Source organism: Cyprinus carpio, chromosome A10 (genome assembly GCF_018340385.1).
Source record: "Cyprinus carpio isolate SPL01 chromosome A10, ASM1834038v1, whole genome shotgun sequence".
NCBI classification, from domain to species: Eukaryota; Metazoa; Chordata; class Actinopteri; order Cypriniformes; family Cyprinidae; genus Cyprinus; species Cyprinus carpio.
In genome coordinates this window covers 5,097,395-5,120,818 of record NC_056581.1, presented here as the reverse complement: position 1 = coordinate 5,120,818, position 23,424 = coordinate 5,097,395, and the positions used below count along the sequence as shown (strand labels likewise).

At 32.8% G+C, this 23,424-nt stretch overlaps 3 protein-coding genes across 6 annotated transcripts in view; 1 reads left to right on the top strand and 2 right to left on the bottom strand.

The window, feature by feature from the left end:
- The window catches only part of LOC109051206 (protein unc-13 homolog B-like), an 80,532-nt gene extending 66,993 nt beyond the window's left edge, over positions 1 to 13,539 (bottom strand). For all 3 annotated transcript variants that reach the window (XM_042764837.1, XM_042764839.1, XM_042764838.1), the window contains exons 1-2: positions 13,309 to 13,539; positions 2,393 to 2,422 (exon numbers count right to left, since the gene is read on the bottom strand). In XM_042764837.1, coding sequence (XP_042620771.1) covers positions 2,393 to 2,422; positions 13,309 to 13,330 — 52 coding nt within the window. In that variant the 5' untranslated portion in view covers positions 13,331 to 13,539. The remainder of the gene's footprint in view (positions 1 to 2,392; positions 2,423 to 13,308) is intronic.
- A 1,466-nt stretch (positions 13,540 to 15,005) lies between these two features.
- On the top strand, positions 15,006 to 20,015 carry LOC122146405 (stomatin-like protein 2, mitochondrial). 2 transcript variants are annotated; one of them, XM_042764835.1, is made up of 10 exons: positions 15,007 to 15,198; positions 16,089 to 16,241; positions 16,319 to 16,418; positions 16,503 to 16,561; positions 16,637 to 16,738; positions 16,830 to 16,964; positions 17,062 to 17,206; positions 18,167 to 18,246; positions 18,396 to 18,524; positions 18,628 to 20,015. In XM_042764835.1, the coding sequence occupies exons 1-10, from the start codon at positions 15,154 to 15,156 to the stop codon at positions 18,742 to 18,744; spliced, it is 1,065 nt and encodes a 354-aa protein (XP_042620769.1). In that variant the 5' UTR covers positions 15,007 to 15,153; the 3' UTR covers positions 18,745 to 20,015. The 2 variants fall into 2 exon arrangements, with proteins under 2 accessions (XP_042620770.1, XP_042620769.1); XM_042764836.1 differs by lacking the exon at positions 18,167 to 18,246 and having other exon boundaries at positions 15,006 to 15,198.
- A 2,295-nt stretch (positions 20,016 to 22,310) lies between these two features.
- The window catches only part of LOC109052061 (prenylcysteine oxidase-like), a 6,581-nt gene continuing 5,467 nt past the window's right edge, over positions 22,311 to 23,424 (bottom strand). The window contains exons 6-7 of the mRNA XM_042764834.1: positions 23,262 to 23,414; positions 22,311 to 23,112 (exon numbers count right to left, since the gene is read on the bottom strand). Of these exons, the coding sequence (XP_042620768.1) occupies positions 22,442 to 23,112; positions 23,262 to 23,414 (824 nt within the window). The 3' untranslated portion in view covers positions 22,311 to 22,441. The remainder of the gene's footprint in view (positions 23,113 to 23,261; positions 23,415 to 23,424) is intronic.

Here is a 23,424-nt window from a genome sequence, read left to right as displayed (position 1 = left end):
AGTTCCCCGCCTCAACAGCGCCCCCCCCGCCACTCTGTCAGTTTATCTCGGCCTTGCTGTGGATTTTCTTAGTGGAATTCGTCCAGGAGGCACTTCGTGATCTGCTCCGGGCTGCCCTGTACCTGGATAGTTTTTTGTTTACTTTTTTCCCCTTTTTTGAAATTCAAGCCTGTTAAATAAACTGACCTTTTGGGCACCTGCAACTGAGTCCAAGTCTCGTACTGAGTATTTATTAGCCCCCCGGGTGTGTTTTGTTTTGATTGAAGGGTGATTTTTTTTTTTTATAAAGGTTGGAGCCAGGAAATTTTATATATAACTCTGATTGTCATCATACACATAGGACGGCTTGAGGGTGAGTAAATCATGGGTTAATTTAAATTTTTGGGTGAACTATCCCTTCAATTAATACTGTGTCTATGGGGGGAAAGTCAACATTCATTTCCTCATGACGTAGGTTTTATATAATTTGTGTTTAAAAAATTACAGCGTTTTGTCTCAACTAATTTGCATACATTGTGTGATACATTTTAAAAGTAGATTTCTATTCTAATTAATATGAGAACATGAAACTTCATGGATAATAATTTTCACAGAATTATTGATAAATTCCTTCCTTGTTTCCTTAATATACATGATTCATTTGTGCATAGTAAAAAAAAAAATGCAACTTGTTCCGCACTGAAACCAGTTTCCTTTTTGGGCAGGTGTCATAAATCCCTCTTACTTTTGTTTGAACATTAAAGAAACTTTTACTGAAAGGTATGTGCAATATTCTAAATGAGACATGCGTTTCAGAGTATTACAATGCAAGTTCCATTTGCAGTTACACATCTTTAAAAAGCACTAATACATGGCCCAAATAATTTTGCAATGCATTCTAGGGATTTCTGTTTAATATAGGTCACACATTTAGAGGCAGGATAAGCCTGGCTCTGGCCGAACACTGGTTTTAGAGAGGTAAAGTAAACACACCAGCACTGGAACACAAAAGAGCCACCTGTCACAGACAGACAGAGGCCGACAGGCATATTCTCAAACAACTGTTTATTCTCTGATACAATAGAGCCAGTGACACAGTATTACTGTCTGACATGTGCAGAGCTGTATGTTTGTTTAGGTGATGGCGCAGGGCGATTGGGACATTCAGGACCAGGTGTGATCTGAGTTAAGAGTGCTGAAGAGTCACAGAGGAAGTGTACGTTTTCTGGTTTTATTATCCCACAGAGATGGACTAATTGTGGAAATTGTTAGAGCAGAATTTAAAGGAGATTAGATCTAAACACAGTTTATTAAATGTTTAAAAAGAGTTATTGTATTCCAAATATACTCAAAATGGATTTCAAAATGGCTAAATACCAGCCCATTAATCGCGTTCTGTGGAACACAAAAGATATTTGTCCAAACAATGAAAGTCAATAGGGTCCAATGTTGTTATGGAAGCCAATTTCTGCCACTGAATAAAAAAAGTTCTCTCACAATTCAGACTTTTTTCTCACAATTTCTGAGGAAAAGAATACTATTTTCTTATGATAGTGAATTTATATTTCAGAATTCTGACTTCATAACTCGCAATTGCGTGATAAGTTAGAATGGCAAGATACGCTAGCAATTCTACGAAAAGAAGTTAAAACTGTGAGTTTATATTTAACAATTCTGACTTTTAAATTGCGCAATTCTGACTTTATAACTATGTTGTACCTCGCAATTGTGAGATAAAAAGTCACAAATAACTTTTTTATTTTTATTTAGTGGTGGAAACAAGCTTCCATATGTTGTGGGGGGCACAAAAGACTACAGTAGATTTACATATACTAGGTTTACAGCTTCACACCTCCCTTAAACTCTAGCCAACACCCATCTTGTGCAAATAATCACACTTTAAGGCATCCTGTGGTGTCCCATTACAATACAAGAGCCATTGCAGAGCAGTTTTGTTCCTGCAGATTATGATTTTCAGGATAACTCCGTACACACAAGTCGCTTTCCTGTCCAGGGACTCAGTAGTTGGGCTTATGGGATCGATGTGAAGGATTTGATGAGTAGGGTGTGGGGATTTGGGCTTAACCTACACTGATCTTGCTCACTAACTCACAAGCTACAAGCTCTGGGACTCAGACAAGATGAATGACATGAGGGCAGAATTATCAAGTGAACCTCTAAACTTTCAAAGTTTCTATGGGGAATCAAGGACGTCATGTAGATGAAATCTGATGGGGAAAACTGTGTTGTATTAGTGTAAATTGTACAAAAAAAAGACTCAAAATTCCATACCGTCCAAGAATCACAAAACCAAGACGATTTACATAGGATTTCCATGGCTCAGAGAAAAGCAAATATTGTATTTACGTAATTCTGAATTGCATTAAGAAAAACAGAAAAACATGTTGCTTACCAGGAGGTCCTTGGAGTTTGGCTTTCTTAACTGAAAAAAAAAAACAAATGAAAAAAAAGGTCAGAACGACAAAATAATTACATTGTTGTTTCATGCTAAGAGCTACATATTGTACATTGGCACAAGTCCAGGTAAAAAAACATTAAAATGATAGTCCATCCAAAACTGAAAAGGCTGTCATTATTTACTCATCTCCTGTCGTTCAAACATGTATGACTTATTACTGAAAAACACAAAAGAAGTTATATTGAAGAATGATGGTAACAGTTTTAGTGAACGCTGACTTCCAGAAAAAAACAACAACAACAACACTGAGACATTTCTCAAAATATCTTCTTTTGTGTTCCTCAGAAGTCAGTCGGTCACACAGGTTTAGAATGACAGGAGAGTGAATAAATAACAGAATTTACATTTTTCACTTTATCATTTAACCCTCCAGAGAAAATAATTATTTATTTGTATTTATTATGTTTATTTTACATCTCCAGTGCATTCTGTGTGTTGATTTAAACAGTATTTCCAAGCAAAAAAATTATAATAATAATAATAAAAAAAATTTAAAAAGTGATTTCACTCCATGTGTTCCTCTAGGAAGACAATGCTCACATATTGATTTGATACATGTTTTCTAATGTTTTCTCAGCTGGTGGGTCGCAAGACCGTTCTGAGTGGGTCATGGTGTGTACAGTCAAACAAACAACTTCAACAACAAAAAAACGTAGTTCTAAATGTTTTTCTGTTTCTTGAAAGACATGTATGGAAGCTGTTGACACTTCTGTCAGACGCAGTTTAAGTAAAGAGTGCCTGAGAAAAACGTGCTGTCCCGATTCAGTATCTTCGGTCAGATGAAATGTTGTCAGGCCTAATGTCAGTGCCCTTATTCTATCGTTATTTTCGTAACTTGTTATGAAATAAAAAGTCACCTCAGAAAAAGGAAGTATCCTGTCCTGTCAGATGTTACACTCTTCACACTCACGCTGAATGTCACTTCACTAAACACAAAGGAAACTATGAGCATGCAATGTGTGAAATAAAAGTAAAGTACCAATAAATCACATAACTGGTACTTTGTGTGTTAGCTGGGAAGGGTTTGCATGAAGATATAATATTCATTCTATTCAGGAGCAGTTTCCACGTTTCATTACCAGTTCATGTTAGTTTTGTGTATTCTCCATGTCTTAACTGATGTTTCCATAATCCAAAAGTGCCATGTTATTTTCACTGTGTGTTATTTTGTATTTGTTTAAATGACTGTGGTGGCTCATACCAACTTAACTGTATTAACAAATACTGGTTTGGGACTACTATTTAATAGCCTTACGTTATAGGCTGTTTTTCATCAGTATGTCATATTCTTACAGTTATGTGTCTGTTAAGTAAAGGGGGACAGTACTGTGTGTCATTAATTTTTGTAATTTTTAGATTAATTTTTTTTTTTTTTTTTTTTTTTTTTTACAAATGAGATATATATGTGTGTGTGTGTGTGTGTGTGTGTGTGTGTGTGTGTGTGTGTGTGTGTGTGTGTGTGTGTGTGTGTGTATGGGTGAAAATGTGGGTCCCATGGCCAAATCAGTTGAGAAGCATAATGCTATGTATCCTATATACTGAATGAGGGAGTTACACATTTGTGTGACATCTGTGTATCTTAACAGCCATACAGACATTACAAATACTGTACATACTGTACACTATGTAAGAATTGATTTACAAATATTTAACTTTTTAAATTATTTGTTTACTAATATTTTATTTCAAATTTCATTACTGTATTTGGTTGGTTGGTTGGTTATTTATTCATGAATTTTTTGTTTGTTTGTTTGTTCATTTGTGTATGTATGTATGTATGTATGCTTGTTTTTTTTTTTTTTTTTTTTTTTTTTTTTATTAGACCAGAATAGTGAAGAAAAAGCCATTCCAAAGTATTTCAGGATGCATCTTATGCAGTTGAAAAATCAGCAAACTATACAATTTTTAGTTTGTCACAAAAGGTTATATTAATATAAATATGTCATCAAGCTGACATTATCCAGCTGGCTAAGGGACAAGGAATCTTTGTTTCCTGACTGAATGGCTCGGATTGATCTGATTATATGAAGACTAAAGGGTAAATATCTTCTGAGACTGACAGCAAAAAAGATGGTTTGACAGCCATACAACAAGACTTAGTCCAAGTGAGGGTGTAAGTTTGTGAGCCCCACAATCCACACGAGTGGGAAATCATGAATAACACACAAGAATCGAGCAAATGATAAACATACAATAAAATGGAAATTATAAGCAAATCTGAAATGGTCAATGTTTTTGCGTAAAAAACACCACAAAACAACAACACAATCCTTCATAAGCAAAAAAATAAATAAATAAAAAATTCTAAAGAATGGCCTGACAATTATAAGCCAGCATATCTAAAATCTGAAAAGTTTTCCAGCAAAAGCTTTTGTTGTAAAACAAAACAATAAAAGGAACAAAACAAAAACAAAAAAAAAGAAGAAAGAAAACTTTTTAAAGAATGGGCTGAAAATTATAAGCATATCTGAAATTATCAATGATTTCCAGCAAAAGTTAGCTTTTGTGGTAAAAACAAAGCAATAAAAAAACATACAAAACAAAAACAGAAAAATAAATAAAAAGCCAAAACAACAACAAAAGTAGGAACGCAGGAACACTAGCCCCGTGAGACATAATGATGTTGAGATTAGGATTGAGAGACAAAGGTTAACCACACAATGAGAAACACGAATGCAACAAATGTGTTTCCCAGACAATTCCTGATCAGTGTGTTTTGTCACAGGAAGTCTGTGTGATGAAGGATATCAGAACGTGTGGTTGGTTTTTTAAACTGAGTGGAAACAGGCGTTAGGTTTCTTTAAGGCCTTGGGGTATGGGTCACTGTGTCAGTGGAAACTCGCTGACTCTTATTAGGGTGGGGTGCTAATATCAGAAACCAATGCACTCGTTTAGTTTCCAGCTTTTCTGAGATGTCGCTGACTCTTATTAGGGTGGGGTGCTAATATCAGAAACCCATGCACTCGTTTAGTTTCCAGCTTTTCCAGCCTGACCTCTGAAACATGTCCAACCCTGAATATACTTGTGAACACGATCTCCTGAAAAATAAATAAATAAATAACAAATTACAAACAATGAAACCAGCCTAAAAATTAAGATCGCGATTAGAAATTCGATTAATTGTGCAGCCCTACTAAGACCAGAAAAAAACACTTGGGCTGGTTTAAACTGTTTTGTTTGTTTGTTTGTTTGGGTTTTTTTGTTCAGAATGTTTATTCCCATGATTTCCTGAACCTGTCTCCTTCCAGCATGATTGGTTTCTCAAAAATGCAAAAAAAAAAAAAGATTTAATTCATGATTTCCTGAATCTTTTCTCCTTCCAGCATGACAATTTTTTTCAAAATGCACAAAAAATGGTAAGATTTAAATGTAAAACAACAGTAAATATACACACACATATACATAAACTAGTAATACAATGCAATATTATACTGTAATATGCCGATTTGGTGTTTAATTATTATTGGTCCTCAAATATTAATAAAGGTTATTGTAAAAAATGTACTAGCATTTATCTGAAATAAATATATATTAGCATTATACATTTCTTTAAATTTATGTTTGGTATTTTTAATTTCTTTATTGTTGAGTTTGATCTGTTTGTTTATTTTTTTGATGTTTTATTGTATTTACTAGTGTATTTTTTATTTTGTTGTGTTATCACAACAATAATATTTTGAAGGGATGTAAACTGTTTTCAAAAGTTGTTTTATGAAGTGTTTATATGGAATGTTTTCACTTCATTAGAATTATTTCGGAAACCTCATTGAAAATAACATGAATAAATCACTTTTTAAAATATATTCAAATAGAAAACATTATTTTAAATTGTAACAATATTTCATAATATTACACTTTTACTTTATTTTTTATTAAATCAATGTAACCTTGGTAGGCCACCTTTCCAAACATTTATACACACACACAATATTATAGATAGATAGATAGATAGATAGATAGATAGATAGATAGATAGAGGGAGAGAGAGAGATAGATAGATAGATAGATAGATAGATAGATAGATAGATAGATAGATGATAGATGATAGATAGATAGATAGATTGATAGATATGATAGATAGATAGATAGATAGATAGATAGTTTGTGTGTGTTTGTGTTTGTTTGTATATATTTGTTTGTGTGTGTGTGTTTAGATAGATTAAACATGATTAAGATAGATAGATAGATAGATAAAGATATATAGATGATAGATAGATAGATAGATAGATCAAGATAGATAGATAGATAGATAGATAGATAGATAGATAGATAGATAGATAGATAGATAGATAGATAGATAGATAGATAGATAGAAAAGAAACATCAAAATATATGTATACAACCATATGACTCACTCTGTGCCTACAGTAATTAATTCTGCAGAACTGCTGAACAATAATTACAAAATGCATTCTCTGCTTTCGATAAATGATTCAAACGTACTAACATCACCTTCATTCCCACATCAGGGGGTCACAATGAGTTTGCAAGTGAATGCATTAAAACCCAGTCATCCATGCATGCTCCATAAATACACACATCCATCAACACACGTGTACAAAGCCACCTGATCAATAACTCTTTTATCTCTTTAATTAAACCGTGACGGCAGCAGATCAGCAGCCTGTATGGCTGTAATAAAGCCGATCTGATAAATGTCTGCAAACGTGCACCAATTCAATTATTCTGCAAAGCCACAACAAACGTGTCTCGAGATCGAACTGAACTGGACACACTAACAAACATAAGACCATGTGACCCCACACGGCCGTTCTTTGTGTCTGTCTTACGTGGGTGCGTGGAGATCGCTCATTTGTGTGTGTAATGACATCACCATGGAGATAGGACTTTTGTCTGAACAGCAGTAAATAATAAAACAAAACCGTGATCCTGATGAAAGAGGCGGACGGTGAGTCAGGAAGGCCAGAATGCTTCTTAGGTTAGTGTAAACACAGTTAATACATGACGGAAGACGATATTTGGGTGATGTCTATGTCATCAGCTAAACGACAGTTCTTACTGTACAAACTACAACATGTGCTAAGTTCAGGCTGTCCTACTGCACTAGGAAAGATAGTAGCTCCCTACCTAGTGTTCACTGCTTCCTACATCGAGAAGGAGAGATCTGTACACATTCACTTCATTTGATAAAAATATGAAATTTGAAAAACATTTCTAAGGTCCTGCAACATCATTATACAAAAACTATACTTACAGTTAATGCATTTTGAGTATGTCAGTATAGGCTACTTGTGCGAATGAATACAAATAAATTAAATAAATATACGATAAATACAAAAAGTTACCATATAAAAATAACTATATAGGCTAATATATATTAAATCTATGTTAAATACATTTTATATTAATACATATAAAATGTCACACTAAAATGTAATTTGTCATAATAAAATACCACTATATTCTTGCAATAATTCTTCAATAATATTTTATTTTAAATACATTATATTCTTTTAATTATTGTATTATTTTTTGATTTGTATTATTTGTTATTTTTTTTAATTTATTATGTTAAAAAAATGTTTTTTATATATATATATATATATATGATATAATATATATATATATATAGATCTTATATATATATATATATATACTATAAATACTATTTTTATTTAGAATGGACACATTTAATTCATCAAATGACAGGAAAAGACATCTGTAATGTTACAAAAGATTTGGATTTCAAATAAACACAGTTCTTTCGAACTTTTCTATTCATCAAAAAATCTTGAAAAAAAAAAGTTTCACTGTTCTTGCAATAATTCTTCAATAATATGATTTGTAATAAATGTTAATTTATTATGTTATAGTATTTTTTTTTTGTTGAAATTAAGAATATCATTATGATTTCTGAAGGAAGGTATCATGTGACACTGAAGACTGGAGTAATGATGCTGAAAATTGCTGAAAACGAACAAAGCCAAACTTCAAATGCAAGCACATTTCGTGCAAAAGGTGTGAAAGGTGTAATTTGTGAAATCTGAGGAAACTGCAAACGTGATGAGAAAAGTGCTGTGCCCTTTTAAACCTTAAACCAAAGAAATAAAAGCTCTTGTGAGACACGCTAAGTAGTTTAATCACAGTCCGGTTCCTGCACAAACATTTCCAAACATGTCTCTCTGAATAATTGACTTGTTTGGAGGTCCTCAGTGAATGTGTTTCTTAAGAAAGAGTTTTAATCCATCTGTTGTGGTGGTAAATGGTTTCCCTTTAACAAGGAAGGCATGTGTGCTGCCAATAAATCCTGCTGTGGCACCTAAATCAAGTCACCACTCCTTTAAGTTTAAAACTAAACTAAAACTCTTCCTCATAAGATTCAGACCCATTTTAAAATGTACAAACAGCCCAGTCACTGTTTAAATAACATTAACCTGCACCTCTTAGTAGATGATGTACGGACCCCATCCCATCCCCACATTCACCCTCTCAGCCTTCAAGCTATATTGTGTGGACATTAAGCAGAGACACTTTCACCAAAGACTGCAATCAGCAAAGCTAGCATTGCCACTGGAGCAGATTGAGCATTGATAAGAATGAGAGGAAATGATGGAGATGTTGACCTGCAACTGGCCAGTGACCAAAGATAAAAAGAGTATGTGTGTCTCTGAAGGAGTATAAGAACACATGACACAATGCTTTTGATCCTCTTTCCTTCAAGAGGACCTGATGAGCCAGCCTTATTTATAAACTACAGCATGTTAACAACTCGATTAAATCACAAAATATGCAATTTAAAACATTCAATTAATATTAAATATTAAAATGTAAACAAAATGATATAATATTTACATGTTATGTGTGTGTATGTATGAAATAATGTTTATATTTTAATATTTAATTTAATAGATAATGTTACATTAGATACAATTACTGGTTTAAATAAATAGATGCAATAATTTTAATTAGTATTTAATAAATTAGTATTTAATTATGTATAATTTGTGTGTAAATTGTTAATAAAATAATTACATTTTAATTGAATAAATAATTTACTTTGAATTTAAAAATGAGTAAATAATAATTACTTAAATACTAATTAAATTATTTCATAGGGAATCTACAGAATTAAATAAATTTTTAAAAATTATATATATATATATATATATATATATATATATATATATATATATATATATATATATATATATATAATATATATATATCTATATATATATATATATATATATATATATATATATTATAGGCCTATATGTGTGTGTATGTATAATATATATATATATATATATATATATATATATATATATATATATATATATATATTTATATATATATGCAATGCTTAATTTACATAAATCCATAACTCAATATTTGAAATGTTAGAATTTGTGTGTGTGTGTGTGTGTGTGTTTGTGTGTGTTTGTATTTGTGTGTGTTTGTATTTGTGTGTGTGTGTGTGTGTGTGTATACATTACAAACAATATTAAAGTATTTAAAGATTTATAATTTTGCATTTAGTTTTTTTGATTCAAATCACACTCCAAGTTTCAGCTATGCATTTTTGCAATAAATCTAATTTATTCTTTATTTCCCTTATTTGCTATTAAATTGTAATGTTATAATAATGTTCTGAATAACACCAACACCAAATGTTTTTTTTTCATATTAAAAAACTTTATGTAATATTAAGAAATATTACTTGTTTTTTTATATATACCTCACATCATTTTAGAAAAATATATTTATTGTTGCACTGTCTTGTTTGGGCTGCAAAGCTGTATTAGAGACCGATATAAAGTTGGTTTGACGTTTGACGCTGGATGTTAGACAGCTGTATTAGAGACCGGTTTAAGGTTGTTTTGTAGAAAAAAAAATCAATAAATTCTTAGTGGATGAGAATAATTATATAAAAAAATGGCTTATCTGAAAAACAATAGAATGTAGAACTGAACTTTAATTCTCCTCGATTTGTTGCGAAACATAAAGAGTCTAGCAGCGGCGCTAGGGACCGTCTACAAAGTACATGAAAATGATAAAACGATTATTTTTTTGTTGCGGAATGTTTTTTTTTTTATAATTAACAAAACAAGAGCAATTTGTGCAACCAAGGTCTTTGAAAGATATAAAGACAAACACTTGAATGCTCACTTGATTTTAAAATAAGAAATACTGTAAACAAGATATGTAATAGTGGTTATTATTATATTATTACTATTAATAAATATATTAATAAAAGAAAAACAACATTTAAAGCATAAGTATTCCATAATCCAGTGGTTATGCAGTATGCTGATTCCAGGTCCTTGTGAGAACATTTTTTTTTTTCATTATATTAACGGAAGTATGACACCAAATAAGTACACGCTATTGAAATTAAAACCAATAAAGAAATTTATTTAAAATAATACCCTCACCTGTATCAACCTCATGGTGTGTGTCTTGTTATTGTTTTCATAAGAATATTTTTTATATTTGTTCTAGTCGCAGAACTATAACAGAAAACATGCTGCTGAAATTCAACAAATAAGACAATGCTGGCAAAGAGTTGTTTTGCAGTTGTTTTGACTTGAATTTGAAAATATACATTTTAATAAATTGATTTATAACACACACAGTTTTATTACACAGCTTCAAAGGGTGTGTCTTGTTACAGATTAGACAAATGGTGGTTTTAGCCACAGAACTATAATAGAACAAACACTATTGAACATGAAACCATTACATCATTTAGTTCAAAATAAATACAGTCTTCTATTTTAGCTTCAAAGACTGTGTCTTGTTACGGATTTCGTTAAGAACATTTTGCAGTAGTTTTCATTGTCAAAGGTGATGAAGAAGTGACACTATTGACTTTCAAAAATCAATTTTGGAGCCGTCCAAAGAGTCTCCAGTGTTACTGCCCCCTAGAGGAAGATGTTTTGAGTGAATTTGACATTCAAAATATTTTAATAAATTCATTTAAATTCAATACAGTCTTCTATTTCAGCTTCAAAGTGTGTCTTGTTACTGTATCCTAGAAGACCATTTCTATGCAAGTTTTACTGTCATATATAAATCAGGATACATGTTATTGAATTAAATTCATATCTGTTAATAAATTCATGTAAAATGCATGCAGTGTTCTTTCTCAAATCCGAAGGGTGTCTTTTGTTACTGGTTTCTAGTAGAACATTTTGATGGTGGTTTTATTTATTTCACAAGTATTTTCACCAGCTAAAAATGGTTTTAAGTCAGTTATTTCTACATTTTGCCATTAATTGTAATATTCCAGTGAGATTTCTGTCTGACAGCAGGCAGTGCTCCACACAGAGATCTGATCTGATCATCATCCGTCTGTCTGGAATGACATACAAACTGAGAGAAAATAAACCCAGAAGAACTGCGACAACGAGATGCTTCAAGAAACCTACTGTTTAATTCAATAGCATGTGTCCTGAATTACATATGAGTGTAAAACCTGAATTGAAATGTTCATTTAGAAATCAGAAACAAGACACACCTTTTGAAGTTGAAATAGAAGACTTTATTGATTTTAAAATAATGTATAACTTTGAATGTCGTACTCGTTCAGAACACCTGCAGCTCATTCCTCTATGGGACAGTAACACTGGAGACTCGATGGAAGGCTGCGCAAGAGATTTCTGAAAGTCAATAGCATGACTTCGGCATCACTTTTGAAAATGAAAACTGCTGCAAAATATCATTTATTAAATCTGTAACAAGACACAGCCTTTGTAGCTGAGATAGAAGACTGTATTTATTTGAAACTAAATGATGTATTGGTTTCATTTTCAATAGTGTGTGCTCTATTATAGTTCTGTGGCTAAAACCCCCATCAAAATGTTCTTCTAGAAACCAGTAACAAGACACACCCTTAGAAGTTGAGATGGAATACTGTATGGTTTAAAAATAAGTGTGTTAACGGATTCAAATTTAATTCAATAGTATGCATCCTGATTTACATATGATAGTAAAAGATGGCTGTAAGTATTGTTCTTTGTACAGGTAACAAGACACACCGATTTAAATTTACATATCAAACTGTATGCATTATAAATTAATGTATTTAAAATCTGAATGTAAAACTTGGTCAAGACAAGTGCAATATCTTCCTTTAGGGGGCGGTAAACTGCACAATCCTTGTAATGCTTTGCAAGCTTTTTCTCAGCCAGTACATTTCAATAACTTTTGTTGTGCTACATTTCTGTGAATAAAACCAACAGCTAAATGTTCTTTTATGAACACATAATAAGAAACAGCTAGGTTGATTTATTTTTTAGATTTATTATTTATACATTTCACAAGTGAAGCATTTAGATGGAATAATTGTGCTTTTTTTCTCTTCGTTTTGCACTTTGCAGACAGTCCCTTTCCTGCACTTTAACATTATAAGGACTATTAGTTATAATTCCTTTAGGCAGATTAAAACCAATAAAACACAATGTGTGTTCTCTTCTAAATTTGAAAACAATTACAACACAGTATGTTTCTTGTCATTGTTGTGTTATATGGACCTGTGTCTGCAATAAAGCTTTATTATTATTATTACAGTATGTTTCTTGTAAAGAATTATTGAAGATTTCCGAGGCTGAATCTCTGACAAAATGTCAAAAGTCGAACCCACTTTATATCAGTGTATTAGCGCACAACGCCAAAAAGCTGCTTCCCTCGCGCTATTATCATCCCTACAGCAAACATCACATTATATATTTTTTTTTTTTTTGAAAACAGCAAACAGAGAAAGTAAGTTAGATAAAGAATGATTATATTTTACAAAAACGCCCCCGCCTCTTAACTTTTGAAGAAACAGAAGAGCTGCTGATTGCAGGCAGACAGGTGAGTCGGAAAACATTTAAAACAGCACGCACCTCTCACGCAGAGGAGAGACATGGCAACCGAAGTTTTTCCTCTTGGTTAAATCCTGTCACTATAATCTAAGTTCTCAGCTGTCCGGTGACATTTCCAACATGTCACAAGTTAGTTCCTCGTCATGAGCGCACTACTGAGGGCACGGATGCTCGACGGAGTAACAGAACACTCTCCCACAGGTGGCGGATCGCCATGACCAACCTGTCTGTGAGGAATCTCACCCAATAAGAGGCGGGGCTTCCCAGAGGGCGGGCTTTGCTGGACTGTTGACCAATGGGTGAACTAAGGGGTGTGGTTATGACCACAGGTGTGACGCTGACCTGTTAACATGAGTGTTGAGAAAACTTGGATAAATATTTTGGCATTGTTCAATTGTATTTTGGTGTAAGATTACAGAAATGTATCAATGAAAATATTCAGTACTCAAGACCTCTCTCAGTTTTATGGGAAAATGTACTTCATGTGCTTCACTGAATATTTAAAAGAGGATAAAAAGTGATTGTATTTAATCAATTATAGTTTGGCCAAATAAATGCAATTTATATATATAAAAGCCCACTTTATGAAGTAAGGCTGTGCATAGACAGTATTAGAGACTCTGGATGAAAAATCATTATAATCTAAAAGTCTATATAGATAGGCTTAAAAGTGCATGATTTCAAAGACACTTATTTGATAATTTTATACCTGATTGTACCTTTTTTTCTGATTTTATATTATTACCCCCCAGCACTTTTTATTTATTTATTTATTTATTTTTGCAGTAGTTTACCCTTTTTGTTGTTGTTCTTTTCTGTTTTATTTTTGTAAACATAATTGTAGAAATGTACAGTTAAGTCAAACACTAATAAAGTTAATATTTCTGTTATTTGCCGTTGTATTGTGCTAAATAAATAAATCATAAATAAATAAAACTGCAGTCACCTTTGAGCCTTTGTCAAATCTGACCCAGGTGTTAAGCCAATAAAATATATGAATTTATGAAAGAAAGAAAAAAATCACGTTTTGATTTTAATTTGCATTATTTTATTTATAATGCGGTATTCTACCCAATCTCTATTGTGAATGGAGAGCACTGTGACTGTGAACACATTATTTTAATATAATTTGTACACTATTTATAATATAATTATATAGTGTACTATTATTTTATTTATTCATATTTAAAATTAGATTTTATTTTAATATTCATCTTTTTCAAGTTTTAATAATTTTGTGCTTTTGTCATTTTTATATTTTTTTATTTTTTGATATATATTTCAATTTAGCTTTATTTATCAGTTTTGGTTTAAGTAGTACATTTTTTAAAAAATACATTTGTAATTTTTGTATACCTTTTGTCAGATCTCTATATTTTATTTTATTTTATCTTCATTTCAGTTATGAAAACTAATTGTAATAGTTTTAGTTGTAGTTAACAACATTGCACATCCATCACAACAAACTATCATTTCTACTCTCTTATGAAAAATATATATATATATATATATATATATATAGTACTATAGGATTTATATAATATATATATATATATATGATGCAGTACTACAGGATTTATGAAAGTCTAGAACATGTTTTATAAGTGTTATAATTTTTCTAACAATGCTATAATTTAATGTGCAATATTTCACACTCAGATTTCAGTAAGAGGCGGTTCCCGGTGTTCCCGGTACCAAACTATAAAAGCATTTGTTTCCCTCGCAGACGCGGAGGTTTGTGATAGACGCACAATGGTGAACTTGATTTCCGCAGCTGTAAGAGGGTCACGTTTGTACTGTAAGCGCGAGAAGAGTTAATTGATTTGTTTCAGACCTCTTCATCATCTGGTTTCTTACAAGCTGAGCATGCTCAGGACGCTGGTGTGTCGCGCGGGGAGCGGCCTTTTGAAGGTAACACACGTGTAGCTCTGCTTGACACTGAATGCGGTCACATATTTAATTATTAAAGTTCACTACGAAATCAAAGGAATATAAATGATTTTGCTCACATGGTTATTTTAAAGATAATTTATTTAATAATCAAATGATTTATTTATTTGTTGTTTGTTGGCTTGCTTGAGGTCAGAATGACTTACTACTACCAGAAACTGATACTTTAAGGGCATTCAAGCCAAATCTGAAATCAAAATTGACCCAAAATGTTAAAATGTCTTATTGTGAATGATTCACGTTTTTGCTGATGTCCCCAGGGTTATTTTGTTAATGAAAAGTAAAATCATATAAAACTTTTTTTTTCTATACTTTTATTACTTCAAACAGAATAAACATGAACTTTAATAAAATAGAATTGAAATAAATTACATTCAAATTAAAGTTTATAAAAAAATCAGTTTATTTCAGTACTCCTTTTCATTTAATTAAGTTGAAGTATAAATCTAAATCTACTAAAACTAAACACTAACTTAACCCTAACTTAATTAAAAAAAAGTTGAGAGATTAGCCATGTTTTAGTATGTCAACTCACCTGTCAAGTATTGTCCAGATTTAGTTTTAATACAACTTCAACAACTAAATTTGTAAACAAGAATGGGTTGGACACACATTTATGCCGCAAAGTGCTCAAAGGCTGGACTAAATGCATTTTCATAATTAATAAATTCTATGTATTTTTTTATAATGTGTGACTGTTTTATTTGTTTAAACAAACATTTTACTACTCTTATTAATGGTTACAATTATTCATAAATATAATACAAATAATTGTTACACATAATATTATATAAATTAGTATAGGAATTATTATTTATATTATATTATTTTATACTTTATTATGTGTACAGCATTCCTGGCAGCCCGTGCCTGTGTTGTGGGGGAGCCGAGCTCCGCAGCGATGGGCTTCCAGCCTCCCTGTGAACACCGTGGTCCTGTTTGTACCCCAGCAGGAAGCTTGGGTGGTGGAGAGGATGGGCCGTTTCCACCGAATCCTGGAACCAGTGAGTTATGAACATCTTCATATTGTATTTGAATCATTTCCAGGTATCAAGACAACAGATTTTTTTGTTTCCTGCAGGGTCTAAACTTCCTAATTCCAATCTTGGACAGAGTTAAATATGTTCAAAGCCTTAAAGAGATAGTGATAGATGTGCCAGAGCAGTCAGCAGTTTCCCTCGGTAAGTCACAGCCGTTGGGATCCTTTTCCACTCCTGCTTTTATGGATTTTTGAAATGAATCAAATCATGTTGTTATGCTTTTAGACAATGTGACATTGCAGATAGATGGAGTTTTATATCTCAGGATACTCGACCCGTTTAAGGCAAGTACTTTTCTGCTTTCTGCCAGTATTTCTTTAGGCTTTTTCTCTGACAGTGAGCTTTTGTTCTCCTCTGAAGCCAGTTATGGAGTGGAGGACCCAGAATATGCCGTCACCCAGCTGGCACAGACCACCATGAGATCAGAGCTGGGAAAACTGACCCTGGACAAAGTGTTCAGAGTATGAATGCCAGACAGTTTCTCAGTGATATACACACTATCATATTCACCTTTCACTTGTGTGCTCAAGGATCACTTTTGTCGTTCGACAGGAAAGAGAGTCTTTGAATTCTAATATTGTCCACTCAATAAACCAGGCGTCAGATGAATGGGGGATTCGATGTCTTCGATACGAGATCAAAGACATTCACGTTCCTCCACGGGTTAAAGAGTCTATGCAAATGCAGGTACGACCATTTACTCTTTAACTTAATCTTACAGACCAAAAAGACTAAAATGATCACCTCTCAGTCATATGACTGATATAACATGAATCACATTCAGGTGGAAGCCGAGCGGAAGAAGAGAGCCACCGTTCTGGAGTCCGAGGGGGCGAGGGAGGCGGCCATCAATGTGGCCGAGGGGTGCAAACAAGCTCAGATTCTGGCGTCTGAGGGAGAGAAGGCTGAACAGATTAACAGAGCTGCTGGTGGGTTGTTTACTCAATATCTGGGCTTTCCATTAATGGTAGTAATAGAATAAAATGTGGTTTTTGGTATTCAAGTCAAATCTGAAATCAGAATTGTACCAAAACTGTCTTGTAAACGATTCATGCAGCTGTATTTCTATTTTGGCTGATGTCACCACAAGAGTTATTATTGTTAATGTAAAATAAAACCATACAATAACATTTTCATTACTTAAAATAAAATTATTTTATTTAATTGTTATTTATTATTATTTATTTTAATCATTTACAAAGTATTTATAAAGTAATATTATTATTATTATTAATTTAAGTAATAATAAATTTTTTTTTTTCTGGTTGTTGTGGAGGCATTTCTCATTTTTATTTAGTATATATAAGTTGAAGTACTAAACTAACTAAAATTTCAAACTATATAGGCATAAAAACTTTTAAAAATGACATAACACATAAAATTACTAAAGTTTCAGCTAAAATTAAAATGAAAAAATATTAACAAAAACAAAAAATATTAACAATAAAGGCCTCATGGTCTGTTGGTTTATGATGGTACTGTATGTTGGTTTACATTAATGGTACAATTCTTACATTTGAATATCCGGTTTCATCTGGAAATGTCGGATAACAAATAAAATGGGTCGGGAATGCCGTTTCTCGTTGACTGAATTAATTGATTCTTATGAATAATAATAACAATAAAAACACATTTGTTATTTTAGATTTAATTGTTATTAATAATGAATATAAATCTAATAATACTCAACAAATATACAAGTAATAAACAAAATAATTCTTATGTTTGTTGATATTGGTGGTTAAAATGATTTATAATAAAATGATAAATAATTATACTAGTAATTAATAGTAAACAAGTCATTTAATATGTTATAAATAATAGTACTATTAATATGAATGATATTTAAATCAAATGGTTAAAATTCATTCTGTTTTTCCCGCATACAGGTGAAGCTAATGCTGTTTTGGCTAAAGCTGAGGCAAAGGCTAAAGCTATCCGGCTGCTCTCCGAGGCGCTCACTCGACAAGTAAATCTGATTCGCCTCATCATGAAGAACACGAATCACACTTATACATCACCACACTATTAATCTTGTGTATAAACTCATATAATATTACACCCGAGACAAACATTATCAAGGCATCTTCTTGACCTTTCATAACTGTATCTGTACAGAATGGAAATGCTGCAGCATCTTTAACTGTGGCCGAACAGTACGTCTCTGCTTTCTCCAACCTGGCCAAGGAGTCCAACACCATCTTACTGCCCTCCAACACAGGAGACATCAGCAGCATGGTCACTCAGGTGTGGCTTCATTCATATATATTTATAGCACATAATATTCCCTTATAATAGCAACCATGTCCCTAGTTGGCATGTACACCTCATTGCTCTCTTCTGTCTTCAGGCCATGACGATTTATGGGAGTTTATCGAAGACACAGAGCACAGCAGACAGCACAACCCCTGAGACTAAAGAGCTGACTTTGGAAGGAAACACTGTATCTGAAACTGGATATAAATAATGATTTGAGTCTCATTCTGGAATAAAAGACAGAAACTGTTCTGGTTGTGGAGGACTGATGCAGGAAAACTGTAATTATAAAATCACTGAAGCACTATGGCGTCCTGGAGTAACTACATGAGAAAGATTTTATTGTGTTTGTTTTGTTTCAATCTGTTATAATAAATTTAGAAAATTGTTTTTTTTCTGATAATCACTATCCCATTGCTTGTATGAAAGGTCATTCAAAATGTTTCTGCTATGCATATTTTTCAATAATGAAAATATTTAACATGCTAATAATATTCATGCATTCCAAAGTAATCGCCAATGAAACTGAACTCGAGAACATCTGTAAATGGTGCATCACTGTAAACAGCTTTTTTCTCAAGTAGATGTATTCTGAGAGAGTTAAGGTGGGGTCACAGTGAAATTTTGGAGAATAGTGTAGTGATGTATGAAGCAGACCCACACAGAAGTCACTTTCCAACCAAGTAGATTTATGTTGGTCAGCACAGCACTTTTTCTTTTTTGTTTATTCAATGAAATTCCAGAGTTTCTTGTTGATATGACGATTTTGGCCACGCCAATTCACTTAACAACAGTAAATGTGACCACGCCTGTCCATACAATAGAAGATAGTAGATATTTTATAACGCAAGTGTAAAGTTATTTTCTGCATTTAGAAGTGCATTACAGCAAACTTGCCAAAAAAGTGCTGTTTATAATTCAGGGTTTTTCTTTTATATTATTTAAACTAGAAAATCATGTGAAGTCAGCCAGTGATAATTGCAAAAATAAACTATAAAATTGTGAATCAACACTATTTATGCTGTAGACAGCAGAACTTGAATATGAAGTTGTGTGGTATATTCATAAATCAAGCTGAGTATAAACCTTTGTCAAAATTATGAAATATAGACAGGCCACTCTAGAAATCATTGTGAATTCCGCCCTAACAACTGGTTACAATAGTTGCTTTTGAGAAACGCAGCCCATGTAAGTAACATCTCAAAGAGAAGCTACACTATGTAGCCCTCCATTTACTATTCGAAGCCTACATGGGGCACAATGAACAGACTGGGTAAGCAAGACAGAATTATTCATATTTATACACAAGGACATTTAATTATACATTTTAAGACATTAGCTACTATTGCAATTGTAAACAGATCTTCAATCAATAACATTCTCATTCTTAAGCTCTGTCAATATCAATACAAGTTCTTAACCAGCATCCATTTGTTTTTATAAAAGCACTCATTCTTTTTTTAACACTGTTCCTCCTTGCTTTAAAAAAAACAAAACAAAACAAAAAAAACATTAATCATAAACAGAATGGAATATGTTGCTTTCCAGGAAGGCAACATTTACAAGCAAATCAGTGATCAGAAAGGCTCATTTGCATGGAAAATATAGTCAGAAATTCAGAAACATATCAAGCCCCAACTCATCTGTTAGTAGTATTAATACTTATAGTTTGCCAGGAGTGTAATTGTCTGTGCAAAAGAAAAAAAAAAAAGAAAAAAAAAGTTCCATTTCATTGAGGAAGAGAGAGAGCAGTGTATAGTGCTAATCACAGCACTCCTGCATACAGCGTCTCATCACAAGCAGTTAAGTAGACATTATAGCCACAATCTATTACATAAATGGTCACCATTACTGTGAACTTTTACAGTGCATCTAGGGTTGCTCCTCTTAAAATGTACCTAAAAGATACAAGAGTGGATCTCTTGAAGCCTGTCTAGAACATGTCCAGGTCATAACACAAAACACTGCAAAAAAATGTAACTTATTATCAATGGTTGTGTTTGTTGTACAGTCGTAAATCATTTTCAAAGTTTTAAAATTGCTTATTTTTCTTCATGATTATTTTACTTTCTTTTATGTAAAGCACTTTGAATTACCATTGTGTACGAAATGTGCTATATAAATAAACTTGCCTTGCCTAAATTTATGCCATTTTTAATTTGTGATTTTATTACAATATTTCTATTAGTAATATGGTAAAAAAAAAAAAACATTCAGATGTTAATGAGAATGGAAAACTGCTTAATTGTGATTTTACAATATGCTGAAATGTATTTTGAATATACATGGGTTAGTTGTATGTTTTGATATTTGACATAATTCATCATTAGACATGTTTTAATGCATGTGAGAATCTGCTGCACCTTATGATATTGTTGAGGAATTCCAAGAGTTTTAGAATGTGAAACATAGAATTGTGATTTTACAGTGCATGTTCTTGACAGGTTTCAAGAGATTCACCCACAAAGATTAACGTAGACAGTGTACAAAACTGATGTTGAATAATTCGTTTTTCTATGGCTTGGTACTCTGTCAAACTTGATTTACCCGTAAGTGGCCTGATTGAAATGAACATTTACAAACATTTAACAATCTACAAAAAAAAAAAAAAAAAGTGTTTTTCTGATATAATATATAATCATTTGATGAAGTGTAACTTTAGGATTATATATATTTTCACAGTATTTATTTTTTTTATTTTCATTTTAGTACTTCTGAAGCAAACATTTGCTGTTTTTTTGTTTTTTTTTTTTTGTTTTTTTTTTTTTTTTTTTTTTTTCTTTTTTTGAAGTCTATTTTGTAATAATTTAATAATTTGTAAAGGCTGGAATACACTGCAGGACTTTTTGCCCTGATTTACAGTCTGGAGAAGCTGCCGAAAGTCAGAGCCAGTCTGTAAGAGAAATTTTTATTTTATTTTATTTTACTTTAGACCAGTGGCACGTGGTAGCCCACATGGAGTCTCTGAGTCGCCACCAAGCACGTTCTATAAATAGCCTAAACTAGCGCCGGGCGATAAGTGATATCATATTGAGATTATGATAAAAAAAATTTATGTTAATAATGATGATAAGCTCTGGTCAATTTTTACTCAATATGGATTAATCCATTAATCAGTTTCATTTGAGAAAAAGTACAGTCAAATACAAGCTGAAACTAAAACTGAAAGACCTTCAATGAAAATCATTTCACTAGACACCATTTTTTATGATAAATTTGTACTGAATCATAGAACATAGAATCCATAAGAAATCAAATGGAAAACACAGAATTTAGGGAAAATTAAAATGCATTTCATGGGGCCCTAAATTAAAACGTAGCTCCTCTGTGGAATTTAATTATAAACAAAGTTATGTTTACCTTCATTCTCAAGGTCTAATAAACATGTGGAAAGCATTTCCTTCCCCATTAATGGTAAATGAATATCATGATAAATATCAATATTGTATTGTAGCCTATTTTTATAAATTTATCTGGAATATTTTCCAGGATTGATAAAAAAATTAAAATGCTTGTGAAAAATCATTACTGTTTATTAATAGCAAGATATCAAGATATTATACTACTTGTCTGATATACTCAAATATATAAATATATATAAGAGTATATCAAACAAGTAGCCTTTGAGACTGTAGATATTATACTACTTGTCTGATATACTCAAATATATAAATATATATAAGAGTATATTTTTGTGCTTTATATTGTAATATATGGGTAATATACCAAAATATATATATATGTGTATATATATATATATATATATATATATATATATATATATATATATATATATATATATATATATAGCACAGGTCTACCTTTCATTAATACAGTCTCTCATCTCCGTACGAGATTTTATTACTTATGAACCCAAAGTAGTTCAGATCAACCGCACTGCTCCTCTGTCAAAGTTCACCTCTGAGTCTGGTGTCCAGGTCCTCTTGGTTGATTTTGTCCGTCTGCTCGTACCAGCGGTGGTGGGCGAGCAGGGCCAGATTACGGGCAGAAATGGCACTCATCTCCATGGCGCTGGCCGCCCACTCCACGGCGTTGAGGTAGTAGAGGCGATCATGGAGGATGAAGGGAGGCGTCCTGCGGTTCGGCGGGCTGTAGGAGGGGTACGCGAGCCAGCGCTTCTCGAACACCGAGTCCCAGGAAAGAAAGATTTGCTGCAGATGCTGCTGAGAAAGTGGCTGAGAGGAGAAGATCTTCCAAACTTTGCGTTGACTGGCAGGGCTGGGGGAGTAACCCTTGGGGATCTTCACCGGGTTCAGAGAGCTCAGGCTGTTGATCTCGGAGGCTTTGTTTTCTAATGTGAGGACTTCAGAAACATAGAAGTCTTCCGGCTTCTCTGTGGTGCCCAGATAGGACACATTGAGCAGACCGTGGACCAGCGTGGCCACTGTTTGATGGTAGCGGCCAGGGAAGTGGGATGGAATGGGAGGAGAAAAGCCTGAGAAGCTGATGTCAGACATGCCCTGGTGGAGAGGTGTGGCAACTACAACTATGTCATACATGGAATGGGCGGCACCAGACTCACCAACGTAGTTCACTTCATAGAAATTCGAAGCTGAATCTGAAAGGGCAACAAAAAAAATTCTACATATGACAAGACTGTCTGGGGTTGGCAAGAAACCAACTTACTGACCCCAAACTTGTGAACTTTTGTTGGTAGTGTACATAATATATGAAAAGATTGACTGTAATGTTCAAGGTGGACTGTACCAGTTTTGGATGGTCTCATCTTCATGGAGATGGTAGTCGCACGAGCTGGAACAAGTTCAGCTTTGCTATGGTACAGAAGCCCGGAACAAACCATCTTATTCCCTCCATCCACTGCCCACAATCCTGAGTCGGCTCCTGCGAGTGCAACAGCACCTACAAACAG